The sequence below is a fragment of the Rattus norvegicus genome, chromosome 1 (genome assembly GCF_036323735.1).
Source record: "Rattus norvegicus strain BN/NHsdMcwi chromosome 1, GRCr8, whole genome shotgun sequence".
NCBI classification, from domain to species: Eukaryota; Metazoa; Chordata; class Mammalia; order Rodentia; family Muridae; genus Rattus; species Rattus norvegicus.
Window position 1 is genome coordinate 253,824,073 of NC_086019.1, and position 15,018 is coordinate 253,839,090.

Below are 15,018 nucleotides of genomic sequence, written 5' to 3' on the forward strand. Positions count from 1 at the left end.
ATAGCAGGGAGCAGTTCAGGGCCTTCACATCCATCCACCCTCCCCCCTATGTACACCTTCCTTGGCAGAGGGGAAATAGGGTGGTGTGTTAACTTACCTGAGGACTCCATAAAATTCCTGACAGAGGTGTGGGTCAACGGCCACATACCCATGCCTTGCCTGACCAGCTGTCCCTCTTCACCTGTGAGGTGAGCCATTCACATTTCTCACTGTAGACTCAAGAGTCAGCCCTGGCTGGGTGTGGTGGCGAATGCTTTTAATTCCAGCACCTGGGAGGTAGAGGTAGGAAGATCAGGAGTTCAAAGTATCCCAAGCTATAGAATTTAGGCCAGATTGGGCCTCTCAAAACCTTGTCTCAAAAATAGTCATCTTATTATCTCTTTTCCATCCATTTCCTCTTTCCTCTGGAATCCTCCCATTTCTCCTTAACCTGTGCTAGGGCTCCTGGGAGTTTGTTACAGATGCAGACCTTAAGGCCCTCTCTCCCCAGCCTTTACCTACTCTGATTTTTGGAGTTTGATATGGGGTCTGGATGCCTCAGTTTAACAAGCACTCCAGAAGATTGTAGAAGAAATGATCCAGGGACTGCTAGGCACATTGCTAAATGTTGTAATTTCACTTCCTTTGGTACCCTAAAGTACCGACTTCAAGATGTTCAGATTGGGGGTGTTAGCCACTGCTATAGGTAGAGGGGTGTTTTGTTTTTTTTTTTTTTTAAACTCCCTAGAGGAAGAGCAACCTTTTCAAATCAACCCAAGAGGAAGCTTTTAGAACCGGATGATAGAGTCCTGTGTTTCCGAGAACTCTAGCCACAAAGACTTGAAACAAATAGCTTGGGAAGCTGTTGGTGGGAGAGAAGAACCTAGGGTGGGGGTAGCTCCTCCAGGGTCTGCCTTCTTGGGGGTCTCTCCCAGACTGGCTGGAGCCAGGCCTCTCTAATCCTGCAGTAATCATTACCAGCAGTTGGCTGCTCTAGGCCTCATCCAGCGTCTGAAATATTTAAGTCAGCCATGCCTTCCAGATGTACACAGAGAGATCATTTCTATCTATAAGGGCATGGATTCTATATTCTACTCTCCCTAAAATGCCTGCTGTGTTCTCAGAAAATCCTTTAGTTTTCTAGTTTGGAGCTTGTGAAGCCTGTACAATCCGCATGGAGAAATAGATACACATTTGCCTGTTTGTCTTGTTCCACCCCCACACGGCGCAAACCAGAATGATGAGGAGGAGGAGGGGAAGCTAACACACCCCCTACACAAACACATTCCACTTCGTACCTGCCCTAAACTCCCCACAGCAAGATCTAGCACAAAGTATGCTCAGTAGCCACTGGAGCCTAGAAGCCAGGAAAGGTAAGTCCCTACATTTTTAACATAATGAGTCCGGAGGCTTGAAGCAAGTCACCTGGGATGAGTCGTGTGACCCTGCGTTCAGCTTAATGTCCCAGAACAGGGTCAGATTAGATCTGCAGCCCTGTTTTCAGACTGACATGTCTCATATAGCTGTGAGGAGGCAGCTTTAAGTCTTCAACTGCTGTACTGTGGGTGAGTCAAGCAGAGACCAATTTCACCTTGGTCTCCTGCAGCCCAACTACTCAGGCAGTGGGTCTGCCTCAGAGAGCTGTAAAAGTAAGCCTTTCCACAATATACCTGGTAAGCCAAAGAGGAAGGGAGCATTTGGTACCTCCCTGAAATACAGGCCAACTTCCTGTTTGCTCCTGTGGGTGGGACTTTATGAGTCTAAGGGAAGCCTAGCCATGGCCTATGGGGGGCCAGGACAAGCAGTTTTCTCACCTGGGTTGGTAACTACTCCAGGGAAGGAGGCGGTACTAGGTCTGCCAGGACAGCCCCAGACAGCCCAAGCCCTAATGAGTGTGTGTGGTGTGTTTTTATGAAACGCGACACTTCTTTGTCTCCTTAGTAGGGATTTTCCCTCTTCTGGTTGTGAGCAGAGTGGTCTGCATTGAGTTCCCTACATAGCAGGAGAGAGTTAAGCTCTATACCGCCTAAATTAAAGCTGCCAGGTAGCTTAACCGTCAGTTACATCTACCCTCCCCTTAGGTCAAAAGTCAATATGCTGTGAGAGACAGCCTTAGGCCGTCATCAGGCTACTTTTGGACTCGGGACTGGGTCGGATTACTTTTGGGTTGGGTACTTGGTTGACTGTTCGGAGGTGCGGGACAGACCACTCCCCTCTCTGGGTGGGGGGGCGCGGCTTCAGCCGCCCCGCCCCACTCTTCCAGGGCCGGCCTGGCGGGAGCGGGGAGCCGGGAGCGCTGAGCCCCGAGCCCGCTGAAGAACCAGAGTTCTATCGCAGTGAGGAAGCAGGCACGCTGGAGCAGGAGTCGAGCCAAAAAGGGAGCAGCGGCGCAGGTGACGCTGGGTGAGTGCTGGGGCGGATCGGGTGCAGGAACTTCGGCCTCCCACACATCTTCACTTTGGAGAGAACTTTACGCGTCTTAAACCGGATTGGGATGAGAAAGGGGTCCACACTTTTTAGAGCGCAGGCGAAACTTGCATAAACGCACCTACGCGGGTGGGAGAACACACACACACACACACACAGAGAGAGAGAGAGAGAGAGAGAGAGAGAGAGAGAGAGAGAGAGAGAGAGAGAGAGAGAGAGCCATGCATTCACTTAAGACATGAACACTCGTGTGTTCAGGAAAAGACAAGCACAGCGAGGTACCCTAGCTGTCCCAGAGGCAGTGCCACCAGCTCGTGCGACACCCTCACCCCCACCCCACCATGTGAGATGGACGCTGAGTTTTTCTGCTGGAGGCTGAGGGAAAGGGGACGCCCTGAGACTGTCGGCGGGGGCGGGCGGGGTTTGTCGCACCAGGCGGTTCCTGCTTCCCTGCGTGCTGCCTGCAGGTGAAGACCCAGACGTAAACAGGCGTTGAACACGTGATTGCTTCGCAGACCGGTGGGCAGTGCTCCCCAACTCCTGTCTAGGCAGGGACACCCCTCTCATCCACCTCCCCGCTGGTCCTAGCTAGTTCGTTTCGCCCTGTACAAGGCATTCCACATTTCACCTGGAATGGTGGTAAATCCTCTCACCCAGAATGGGAGCTCAACGCCCCTGGAGGCATGGATGGCCGGGAGGCCCGGAGAGAGTTGGGGTTAACTTGGGCTCCTTGCCTTGAAGCTCATTAGCACGTTCTTGGAACCCATATCCTTGGAAAGGTATCCCAGAGTGGATCTTGATGGCCCGGGACAGCTGCCCGGGTCTCATACACCCAATCCCAGGAGCAGCTGTCTATAGGTCCTCTTCCTACCGCCACCTCCACCCCTTGCAGGACTGGGCACAAATAGTCCACCTTTGCAAGAACAGTCTCCCCTCATCCCTCCTCACGGGGAATGCACAAAGAGTAAACCTTAAACCTAAGGGGAGTTTGCCTCCTCTAGTTGAAAGAAGAACCAGAATGCCCTCTCAGAAAATGAAAGAGGGGCTGCAGCCCTAGGCCTCTCTCCCCCTCCAGCCCCCACCCCTCACCCTGCCACACGCTGAGCCCAGCTGCTGCCTGAGCTTCTGGGCTGGAGGCCAGAAAGGGGAGGAGGCTCTCGGTGCCCCAGGAGGCAGGGATCAGGGCAAGGCCAGAGGAGGGGGTTTCTGTTGGGGAGAGGGGTTCAGTCTGTTCAGTCTGAAGCTGAGGAGCTGGAGTGAACCTGAGGGTGGCTAGGCTGTGTTTTCCTTTCCAGGGAAAAAGAAAGAAAAACAACCCTTTCCATGGAGCTAAAAATAGAGCTGAGAGCCGGCCAGGCTGTGGCCTGGAAGGAGGGGGGATGCTTCTTCCTGGGGCTGAGCCCAGCCCTGGCAGGCCTTGGCCCTGGAGGGTGGGGGGCATCGAGGAAGGGAGGATGACCTTGCCAGAAGATGTGAATGTCAGCTGACCTGACTAGGTCACAGAGACCCCTTCAGGGAAAGTGGGTGGTTTGTGAATGTGATGTAAGAAGTTGCCTGAGTGGCTGAATACGGCTGTCATTGCGTGGAAGAGAGTTGGGAGACTAAGTGTATTTAAAGAATGTGACTGGATGCAAAGGACTGTTGTGCACTTTCACATGCGCGAAACACCGAGTCTTCTGTGAGTTGGCCTGAAGGATTATGGAATGAAGGAATATGGAACCACGTGATGGATGAGACTGATTGTGGCTGCCTGAGACAGAATGTGGGAAAGGTCGTGTGGGTGTAAAGACTGTTGTTTTCAAGAGGGTAAAAATATTTGTGACCCTGAGAAAGACTTTGGGATGTCTGCTGCGAAGCCAGTGTAGGTTCGAGCTGTTTGTTCTTGCGATTATTGGGGATCGGGTACCCCCTCTTTGAATAGCGACCTTTCTCATAGCAGATGACCCCGAAGTTAGGCTGGGGAGCCTGGAGCCATGCCAGGGACAAGCCTGGGCTCGCGGCCCGAGCACGCTGCGCTGGAAAGGGAGTGGGATTGGTGGGGGTGCTTTGGGGGGCTGGGGTGGCTGATAAATTGCTGGAAGGGGCCGCCAGGTGGCGCCAGTTCGGAAAAATCCTAGTGTGTGACCTCCAGCCTGTTGAGGGTGGGACAGAGGGACAGACTGCGACCGAGCCAGTCCCTCAGCTTGTGCCTGGGAGCCAGCAACCGGAGCTGACCCCCCTCGGCCTCCCTTTGGACCGGGAAGCTAGACACTGAGGAGGAAAGCTTCTCCTAGAGGAGCTGTGGGGGAGGGGCAGGCGCCGCGCTTTGGTTCTTTGTGCTGGAACAATGACCAGCTGCCGCCGGCCCTTGGGCTCCGGCAGGGATAAACGATGACCCGCTCGACAAGTCTCGAGCCAGCTGAACCTCCTAACACACGCAGTCTCTAGGCCACTCTGGGAGGAATCCCAAGCGCCGCCGTGCAACCCCCGCGTGCGCCCTGGCGGGCACTCGTGACGTGGGTTGCTTGCGCGTGTCCGCGCCCCGGGGCGGGGACGCCCCTCGGACCCCTCCCCCGTTTGGCGTGCACCGCCCACTCGGGCCGGGCGGGGGCTGGTCAGGGCCGGGGGCGCCGGCTAGGCGGAGGCGGGGCCGAGCTGGGCAGCTCCGAGTGGCCGCGCGCGCGGGCTGGAGCGGGCGGCGCGCCTGTGGAGTGCTGGGGCGGCCCGGGGCTGAGCATGGAGCAGCGCGGCGGAGGTGAGGGGTCCAGGGCTGAGGGTGCCCCAACTTCTAAGCGATGCGGTCCGGTGGGGAGGTGGCATTCCATAGACGCCCCCAATTCATGGAAGGAGAGGACTATTATGGGTGGGCCGGGGACTCTGGGCTTCAGTCTCGGAATGAAAACTCGTGATCCCAGACTGGATCCTGCTTGACTGGTCTCTGGAGTTTGAGTGTATGTGTTAGGGGGACTTTCCCCAACTCTCCAACCCCAGCCCTGAGGTCAGAGAGTTGGAACGTGGGCCAGACTTATCTCAGGCCCTGGCGCGGCCCCAGATTCTAGAACCCCCAGCCCACTTGCTAGGGTGAGGGCATAGGGGTCTTTATACCATAGTGATAGGTCAGGGAGTGCTAGGGAGAGCCAGGGGTTTCTTTTTCCCACAGCTACAAACGCATTTCTCAAAATGGAGCCGCTTGCCCCTCCTTCTCTCTTGGGCCTCAAGAGCGGGAGCCAGGCTGGCTAGGCCTGGCTTTCCAGACGCCTGGCCCTCAGAGCCCTCAGGGCCCAGTTTTACGTTCCCTTGGCTTGCAGGGTCCTTGCCTGTGTAGCTTCAGCGACCCTAACTCAGGGGTCTGCCTGGGGCTCCTCGTGTCTGAGTCTCTTGGCCTCTTTGTCTCTTCTGTCTTGTCTCTGAGTGCCTTGCCCTTCCTTCTGGGTCTTTCTGTCTACCCCGGAGTAGGGACAGGAGTGCCAGCTCTTTCTCACTCTTCTCTCTATACTGTGGAGCAGTCTCTATCCCTAGGCTGGACCTGATGGGGGCGATCTCAGTACCTAGCCCGACAGAGAAGTATGTAGTTGCTTCTTGTACCCATTTCACTTCCTACCCTAGCTCTCAGCAACTCTGTCCTCAAGCTGGACTCCTGTGACTCTGAGCTGTGTCTTAACACTGAGGGCACTTAATGGAGAACAATATAGAAAGATTAGATGGGGCAAGAACTTCCAACACTGTGATCTCACCTTTCCTCGAACTCTTAGGTTTAAAAAAAGAAAAAGTTTTAGGGAGGAGCTCCCAGTCACTCCCGGTGGCCTTGAATGTCAAGAAGGTCCCAAGGCACTCCCAGAATACTCACACGTACAGATTACTCCAAATAAGCTTTCACGCCCTTTCCTTGTGTAAAATACATACATTGGAGTCCATGTAACTGTCCTGGGAGAAATGAAGACGTTCTGTAGAGATTTGCCTCTCAATCTGAGAGGCTTGACTCAATGGACCCCAGAAAAATGAGGATTACCCTAGGAATTCCACGCTGAAAGGAGAAAATAAATGGCTTATTGAGGATGGCTGGTTGAAACCAACTCGGGGCTCACATTTGGTGATATTTACACAAAACTCACATATATGTAGACAAACGTATATCCAACCATTTTCTTGTCATATAGTGACATTCAGAGCCCACAGATTCATTTGTTACATACACATTAACAACATCTGTTGCTTCCTAAGTTATGAAACTCGTAGTCTTGTAAAACATAAGAACTCACACATCTAGCACTCAGGAGGCAGAGGCAGGTGGATCTCTGAGTTCAAGGCCAGCCTGGTCTACAGAGCAAGTTCCAGGGCAGCCAGGGCTACATGGAGAAACCCTGTCTTGGAAAAGCAAACAAACAAAACAAAAGAATTCACATGTACAGCTGAGCATAGGAGCACAAGGTTAGAATCCCAGCTGTCTGAGGCAAGAGGATCCCTGAGTTTGAGGCCCACTTGTGGTGCATGGCACAACCCTGTTTGTTTTTGTCATGTCCCCCTACATCTCGTGTGTGTGTGTGTGTGTGTGTGTGTGTGTGTGTGTGTGTGCACGAACTATCTGCCTAAACTCATACTGCATATTTTCATGTACGTTTTCACAGATTCTCTTCATTTTTATGGTCCTGTCTATGTACTCACACCACAAGTGTACACATACACACTCTCTCATGGAGGCCTCTGTCCACTTCTTGGCCCCTGAGCTACATGATGACTTCAGCAGATGCCTAAGTCTTGGTCATCGGCAGCCTTGGGACTGGGAGGGAGTTCCGGGTGCAGGCTTGCTATCCTTCCCAGGAAGGAGCAAGACTGAGGATGGGGGGTGGGGGTGGAGCCATCTTCCTTGAGATCCTACCAGATGTGGTAATGGGCTCCTGCTCAAATTCCATAGGAGTTATTCCGAAGATCAACTAAAGCAGGAAGGTTTATAAAGGTTGACAGTGGGACAGGGCCTGTGTAGGCTACCTTAGTCCCAAGTGATGGCAGAAGCTAAGAGTTGACATAGAAACAAGCACAGCCTATATCGACCTCTGGGAAGTAGGAGACCCCAGAGGGCATCTGTGGGTTCCTAAGACCTGTGAGGTTTCCTGTTTGGCCAGCTCCACCCTCAACGCCGCCTGAGTGTCTGGGAGAAACTGAGGCCTAGCAGTGGGAGGCTGGACAGTGCCTGGCTTTGGTTCTTTGTTCCCTAATTACCATCTGAGTTACTGATTGTATCCCTGACTTGTCCTCTGCCCAAATAGCCCAGGAATGAGGCCACCTGTCCCAAGAGAGTAGGGACATGTACTGGGAGCTAGTAGTTAGGGATCTCTGCCCAATCTGAGACTTCGCTATATAGGGGATACAGGTTTGGGCTTAACTGGGTCTCCTCTGTCAAGGAACCCTGCATAACCTCTTAGTTCTCCCATTCTTTCATCTCTGTTTGGTTGAGTTGTTCCTTATCCTTGTTCCAGACTAGAGTTGAGGCCCAGAGGGACTTGAGGTTCATTGCCAGTTCTTGGGAGGTGAAGCTGTTTCACTATATGGGGAATGTTCTATCTGGAAGAGGGGGTCAGGAGAAGGCTAATAGGGGGAGGATCCTCAAGGTGCAGGGACTCTGACGCCAATGCCTTGCTCGCAGGTTGCCCTGGAGGCCCCTGGCCAGGCCTGAACCTCTGCCACCATGGCCATTGTGCACACTCTGCCAGTGCCACTGGAGCCCGCACGTGAGACAGCCACTGCCCCACAAACTCCAGCAATGGGCAGCGTGAGCAGTCTTATCTCAGGCCGGCCCTGTCCTGGGGGACCTGCTCCTCAACGCCACCATGGTGTCCCTGGGCCTACCTTCTTCCGCCAGCAGGATGGGCTGCTCCGGGGTGGCTATGAGGCCCAGGAACCACTCTGCCCAGCTGTGCCACCCAGGAAGACTGTCCCAGGCAACAGCTTTACCTATGTCAATGAGGACTTCCGGACAGAGTCACCTCCCAGCCCAAGCAGTGATGTCGAAGATCCCCGAGAACATCAGGCACACAATGCCCACCTCCGTGGGCCCCCACCAAAGCTCATCCCTGTCTCTGGAAGGCTGGAGAAGGTAACGGGCAGCCCTCTTGGGAGGATCTGGGTGGGGTCGAGCTCCCCGCTGGGGAAGCTAGAATTTGGAGGCATGGACTCTGTCTTATCTCTCTTTCTGGCTCAGGGAGATAACCTGTCTGAGCCCCATTTTCTGTGTCTTTACAGTTAAGGTTAGAGGATAATCTTTATAGGCTCCTGTTAGAATTAATACTCCCAAATGAACAATATAGTAGTTCGTGTTTCTCTCTCTCTCTCTCTCTCTCTCTCTCTCTCTCTCTCTCTCTCTCTCTCTTTTGGTGTTTGAGACAGGGTTTTTCTCTGTAGCTTGACTGTCTTGGAACTCACTATGTAGACCAGGCTGGCCTTGAACTCACAGAGATCTGCTTGCTTCTGCCTCCCAAGTACTGGGATTAAAGGCATTTGTTACCACTTCCAGCCAAGTTGCTTTAGTTATTATAGAGGTGTGTGGTGTGGTATGGTGTGGTGTTGTGTGTGTGTGTGTGTGTGTGTGTGTGTGTGTGTGTGTGTGCGTGCGCGTGCGTGTGTGTGTTTGGGCGAAGCCTTTGTTTACCTTTATTCTGGGACTGACTCTATCCTGTTTTTAGTAGGAGAGGAGGATAATGTTTTGCTTGCGTGGCTATTATCATGATTAAAAATAAGCATTTTGAATTACTTAACATAAGTAGACGTTTAGAAACGGTGCCGCCGGGGTTGGGGATTTAGCTCAGTGGTAGAGCACTTGCCTAGCAAGCACAAGGCCCTGGGTTTGGTCCCCAGCTCCAAAAAGAAAGAGAGAGAGAGAGAGAGAGAGAGAAAGAAAGAAAGAAAGAAACGGTGGGAACCATTGTTTTTCATTTATAGGGGTGAGAACCCTGTATGGGAAAGCCAAGTAGTATGATGATTTTGTAAGATCAAGGTGGGCCAGAGAGATGGCTCAGAGGTTAAGAGCACTGACTGCTCTTCCAGAGGTCCTGAGTTCAAATCCTAGCAACCACATGGTAGCTCACAACCATCTGTAATGGGATCCGATGCCCTCTTCTGGTGTGTCTGAAGACAGTGACAGTGTACTCATACACGTTCCTAAGTTCAGATCCAGTACCCATATAAAAAGGTGGCCGTTGTGGCAAAGGACTGGAATCTCAGCACTTGTCAGGCAGAGACAGGCAGATCCCTGGGGCTTGCTAGCCAGTCAAGACTAGCTGGATTGATGAAATCCAGGTCCAGAGATTGTGTAAAAACTTAGGTGGGAAGTGATTGAGGAAAGCTCCTAACTTTGACACTTTGACATTTGATCTTCACACATAGGCACCACGTATCCATACTCATACATATGCACCCCCCTCTGTGTGTGTGTGTGTGTGTGTGTGTGTGTTTTGAAAGATCAAGTAAGCAAAGTGGGCTTGGTATCACACACCTGTAATCTTGAAGGGCTTGTGTTCAAGGGGATACATAGTGAGTGGACCCAGGCCAATAGAGTAAAACCCTGTCTCACAACAATACTAAATTTTTTAAAAAGAAAGGGGTCGGGCAGATCATCCTCACAGTGTCACATGCTACCTCATTTCAGAATATGGAGAAGATCCTGATCCGACCAACAGCCTTCAAGCCAGTGCTACCCAAACCTCGAGGGGCGCCATCCCTACCTGGCTTCCTTGGTCCTCGAGCTGCTGGGCTATCTGGGAGCCAGGGCAGCCTGACACAGCTGTTTGGGGGGCCAGCCTCTTCCTCCTCCTCTTCCTCTTCCTCCTCTGCTACTGACAAACCCTTGGCACTCAGCGGTTGGGCCAGTGGCTGCCCTTCAGGAACACTGTCAGACTCTGGCCGAAATTCTTTATCAAGCTTGCCCACCTACAGCACCGGAGGTGCCGAGCCAACTGCCAACTCCCCAGGTGGGCACCTGCCCTCCCACGGCCCTGGCCGAGGGCCACTGCCTGGTCCAGCCCGAGGGGTCCCTACTGGGCCCTCCCATTCAGACAGTGGCCGGTCCTCCTCCAGCAAAAGCACAGGTTCCTTGGGGGCTCGTGTAGCTGGGGGGCTCTTGGGCAGTGGGGCCCGGGCCTCCCCTGGCAGCAGTTCGGGTGGAGACCGCTCCCCACCCCCTCCACCACCTCCACCCCCTTCGGATGAGGCCTTGCTACACTGTGTCCTGGAAGGGAAGCTTCGAGACCGAGAGGCAGAGCTGCAGCAGCTGCGGGACAGTGTGGATGAGAGTGAGGCCGCCGTGTGTCAGGTGCGGCCAGTGGCAGTCCTGGGGCGGTGTGGCTGAATACCCAGGGCCTAGGGACAATTCCTGTTGGGGAGGAAGAGGGTAAAGACTCATGATGTGACACCCCCAAGGCTATGAGCATAACCTTCAAAGCAGTGAGGAGGCAAGGTATGTGAATTGGATCCAGCACTGGCTTGTAGGATGTTAGATTTGAGCAAGTTGCTTAACCTCACCCAGCCCCAGTTTCCCTGTCTAAATGGGGATAGCTGTTACTCCCTAAAGGGGTTATGAAGATTAAATAAGACGAAAGGGATAAAGTACTTAGAATAATGCCTGTCACCTAGGAAATGCCATATAAGTGCCTGCTTTTATGGTTGTCCTAATTCACTGGATTCAGGCCAGGCAGGGAGCCACCCAAGCAGAAGATGCTAGAACTCACGATTTGGGGGGACCCAACCGTTTCTAGCCTTCTGTCTTTGTCTAGGCATTCGGGGCACGGCAGCGGCGCTGGCCAGGAGAACGAGAGGACTGTGCCTCTCACGCACAGCAGGCCACACAGCGTGTCCAGCGGGCTCAACAGCTGCTACAACTGCAAGTGTTCCAGCTGCAGCAAGAGAAGCGCCAGTTGCAGGATGACTTCGCCCAGCTGCTGCAGGAGCGAGAGCAGCTGGAGCGCCGCTGTGCTACTTTTGAAAGGGAGCAGCAGGAACTTGGGCCACGGCTAGAGGAGACCAAATGGGAGGTATGCAAGATGGGCACTGGGTGGGCTGGAGGGATGGCTCAACGCTTAAGAGCACTGACTGCTCTTCCAGAGGTCCTGAGTTCAATTCCCAGCAACCACATGGTGGCTCACAACCATCTGTAAACTTCTGGTGTGTCTGAAGACAGCTACAATGTTCTGATATACATAAAAAATAAATATATTAAAAATAAAGATGGGTACTGGGCAGGCTGAAGGGGTTACACTAAGATACACAGAGGTGTGGCCAGTGTTTAGCTACCTTCCAGGGTCTGTCCTTCCTATTCTTTCTGTGTTGGGGGTTTCCCTGTTCCTCTGTTGTTCTCAGAGTTGTGATCTAGCACCCACATAGCTAGTGGTGTTTCCTTCTATGATAGATGGGTACTGTTAATCCCTCTGTTTCCACTCCTGCAGCCTCCGTCTCCAGGCCTGGGCCTTGTTTATACAGCATCTGGTATAAGGATCCCAGCACTGAAAAGAAATGACCTGGGTCTCTGTTCCCCTATCACCTCTTTTTTTTTTTTTTTTTAACATTTATTTATTATGTATAGTCATACAGCTTTCTACCTGCATGTATGCCTGCAGGCCAGAAGAGGGCACCAGACCTGATTATAGATGGTTATGAGCCACCATGTGGTTGCTGGGAATTGAACTCAGGACCTCTGGAAGAGCAGACAGTGCTCTTAACCTCTGAGCCATCTCTCCAGCCCCCCCCCCCCTTTCACCTCTTAATAGAAGTATAACCATGGACGTATCACTAGGCTCTCCTGCTGGGCTTCTGTGTGTAAACTCCTGAGACAGCATTTCCTTGAATGCCCGGTGCCCAACACCCAGAGGCCTCACCATCTTCCCTCAATACTTTTCACCTACAGGTGTGTCAGAAATCAGGTGAGATCTCCCTTCTGAAGCAGCAACTGAAGGAATCTCAGGCAGAGCTGGTCCAGAAGGGTAGTGAGCTGGTGGCGCTGCGGGTGGCCCTTCGAGAGGCCCGGGCTGCCTTGCGGGTCAGTGAGGGCCGTGCCCGGGGCCTGCAGGAGGCAGCCCGAGCTCGGGAGCTGGAGCTGGAGGCCTGCTCACAGGAGCTACAGCGGTACCGCCAGGAGGCTGAGCAGCTCCGGGAGAAGGCTAGGCATTTGGATGCTGAAGCAGCAGGACTCCGGGAGCCCCCTGTACCCCCGGCTACCACCGACCCGTTCCTCCTGGCGGAGAGTGATGAGGCTAAGGTGCAGCGGGCAGCCGCTGGGACAGGGGGTAGCCTGCGGGCTCAGGTGGAACGGTTGCGCCAAGAACTGCAGCGGGAGCAGCGGCGGGGAGATGAACAACGGAACAGCTTTGAGGGGGAGCGGCTGGCCTGGCAGGCGGAGAAGGAACAGGTGATCCGCTACCAGAAGCAGCTGCAGCACAACTATGTCCAGATGTACCGGCGTAACCGACAGCTGGAGCAGGAACTGCAGCAACTGAGCCTAGAGCTGGAGGCCCGGGAGCTTGCTGATTTGGGCTTGTCGGAGCCGGCCCCTTGCATCTGTCTGGAGGAGATCACTGCCACTGAAATCTAGGACTTTGCAAGGGGTGCGAGCCACCGCACCACCTGCACCGGGATCCATCGAGCAAGCGCTCCAGGTCTCAGAGCCAAAAGGCCTCTGCCGAGCATTCGGGTGGCCCCATAACTTGGAGAAGCAGAATCAACCCCCCTGCAGTTCAGTGTCACTGTCACCCAGAGGCTCCTGCCTACGCTGCCATTTCACTCCCCACCGCCGCCACTGCCAGTCCACTCCAGCTGGGAAAGGAAAGGGGGCTAACCTGTCCCCACATTCTACCTGCCTGAAGCCAGAGAGAACCAGATGGCACCAGCTGCCCCAGATGTGCCTGCCCTCAATATGCCCACGTGGAGGGGCGGGACTAGGAATGGGGCTGATCCCCATGTCCCAGCTCCGCAAGCCTCTTGTGGGCTGAGGGGGCTGAAGTCAGACCAAAGGAAGAACTCAGCAATGTCTTGTTTATTTGTGTTCGTGACCAAGCCGCCCTCCCTAGTTCCAGGGTTATGGCCTCGTTCCCACTTGTATATTTTTCACACTGTAAATTTCTTGTACAAACCCAAAGGGGAAAAAAATTAAAAAAAAAAAGTTTTGTTAAAAAAAAAGGCTTGATGGATAAACTCTAGGGGAATTTGTTTGACATCCTGTCTCCTCTGCTTGCTGGCTACCCACCTACCTGTGATGGAGTTCTTAGGACTAATCCAGTAGGAATCCCGGGCCCTGGTGGACGACACCATGAGTCGTGAGGAACTAGAAAAGCCTTTCCTTCTGTCCTTTGCACTGAACACTGCTTGAGGCTGGGGGATGAATGCAGTGACCTTGACGACTCAGTTTAAGCCCCTCAGATTATGGTGAGCCAGGTCCATCGTGAAAAACCTCACACCAGTTACAGGCTTCAGACTTGAGTGTCTGTCTCCTCACTGGGAGGCAGTTCCAGGATTAGGGAATGCAACTGGCTTAGGTTGCCCACTAGTACACCTTGTAATTGGATATCCAGCTTATCTTGAAAGGCCAGAGCCCTTTTGACAGCCCAGTGGATCAGAGCCACCCAAGTATGGCAGTGCTCTCGGTGGTCAAATGGATAGGACAGGTATATGGAACCTGGAGGCAGTAGTTGGACTTGAGGTCCCTAGGAAGGGTTGTGGGGATCCTTATGGATAGGGAAGAGTTTAGGGGTACTTTGAGGGACCTTTTGGACAGAGCTGAGAGCATGCCGTAGTTGCCTAGCCTCCGTGGGAGGTAGTTGTGTGAGAATCGGAGTATCTTCAATGGGTCCATGGGCGGAAGAACTGTCGGCAGCAAGGCCCTGGCCCTTAATGGCTCGTAGGTTAGAGGATAGGGGCAGGAGGCCAGGCCCAGGGACCCTGACAACAAGTTCCATAGGTTCCCGAGCCTTGTTTCGGTAGGCCCTGCGGATGGTGTCCACGGCTCTCTGGTGGGTTACCTGCTCCAGGCTTTCTCCATCCACTGCCACCAGCTCAAAGCCAGCCTGGCATAGAGATAGAATATTCAGTTCTCCGCTCATTCCCACCTACCACCCGACCTGAAGGCAGCGGCCTTTCACCTCCACTTAGCTAGGACACTCCTACCCCATCTGGGTGCTGAGAATGGACAATGGGACTTTTGTGCCTGGAGTTGCTGGGGGCAGGGTGGGGCACAGACAATAGCCCTTTGTCCCTTGGGGCTTGAGGTGGAACAGGATGGGCCATTCTTAGGCCAAGGCTAGCATGAGGGGACACATTCTTCTCTAGGGCTGCCCATCTCACCGGCCTGAGCCCCATACCCCCCAAGCCGCCTCCTATGACCTCGGCTGGAATTGCCTAGAGAGGCTGGCACTTCACCCACCTGCAGAGCCCTGCAGAGGAAAGCAGCACCTCCAGGAAAGATCTTCTCTATCTTCACCATGGGCTGCACCTTGGACTCGATGCCCCCTGAGATGCTGATGCCTGGGGAAGATCCAAAGCAGAGTGACAGACAGCCATACCCCAAACCTTGAGCTCCCCGGAGGAGCCTAGAATCCCAGCCCCAAATCTAGCCCGCCCTTCAGGTTCCTTTCATGGCCCACCAACCTTGCTCAAACC

The 15,018-nt window shown here is 53.6% G+C and overlaps 2 protein-coding genes across 9 annotated transcripts in view; one reads left to right on the plus strand and one right to left on the minus strand.

The window, feature by feature from the left end:
• On the plus strand, positions 1 to 13,542 carry Lzts2 (leucine zipper tumor suppressor 2). 7 transcript variants are annotated; one of them, XM_063270009.1, is made up of 6 exons: positions 1 to 1,352; positions 2,243 to 2,382; positions 8,027 to 8,476; positions 10,025 to 10,687; positions 11,148 to 11,405; positions 12,275 to 13,542. In XM_063270009.1, the coding sequence occupies exons 3-6, from the start codon at positions 8,069 to 8,071 to the stop codon at positions 12,956 to 12,958; spliced, it is 2,013 nt and encodes a 670-aa protein (XP_063126079.1). In that variant the 5' UTR covers positions 1 to 1,352; positions 2,243 to 2,382; positions 8,027 to 8,068; the 3' UTR covers positions 12,959 to 13,542. The 7 variants fall into 7 exon arrangements, with proteins under 7 accessions (XP_063126079.1, XP_017444998.1, XP_017444997.1 ...); XM_017589509.3 differs by having other exon boundaries at positions 2,243 to 2,372; XM_017589508.3 differs by lacking the exon at positions 1 to 1,352 and having other exon boundaries at positions 2,209 to 2,382.
• Positions 13,382 to 15,018, minus strand: part of Pdzd7 (PDZ domain containing 7) — a 19,466-nt gene continuing 17,829 nt past the window's right edge. The window contains exons 16-17 of one of the 2 annotated variants that reach the window (XM_006231449.5): positions 14,783 to 14,883; positions 13,382 to 14,426 (exon numbers count right to left, since the gene is read on the minus strand). In XM_006231449.5, coding sequence (XP_006231511.1) covers positions 14,067 to 14,426; positions 14,783 to 14,883 — 461 coding nt within the window. In that variant the 3' untranslated portion in view covers positions 13,382 to 14,066. The remainder of the gene's footprint in view (positions 14,427 to 14,782; positions 14,884 to 15,018) is intronic. The other variant, NM_001106362.2, reaches the window with a different exon arrangement.

Excerpts from the sequence above, each read along its gene's own strand:
- Lzts2 (XM_063270009.1), top strand. The coding sequence starts at position 8,069 with ATGGCCATTGTGCACACTCTGCCAGTGCCACTGGAGCCCGCACGTGAG. Across the intron at positions 8,477-10,024 it reads TCTCTGGAAGGCTGGAGAAG|AATATGGAGAAGATCCTGAT; the intron begins GTAACGGGCAGC and ends ACCTCATTTCAG. Across the intron at positions 11,406-12,274 it reads TAGAGGAGACCAAATGGGAG|GTGTGTCAGAAATCAGGTGA; the intron begins GTATGCAAGATG and ends TTTCACCTACAG.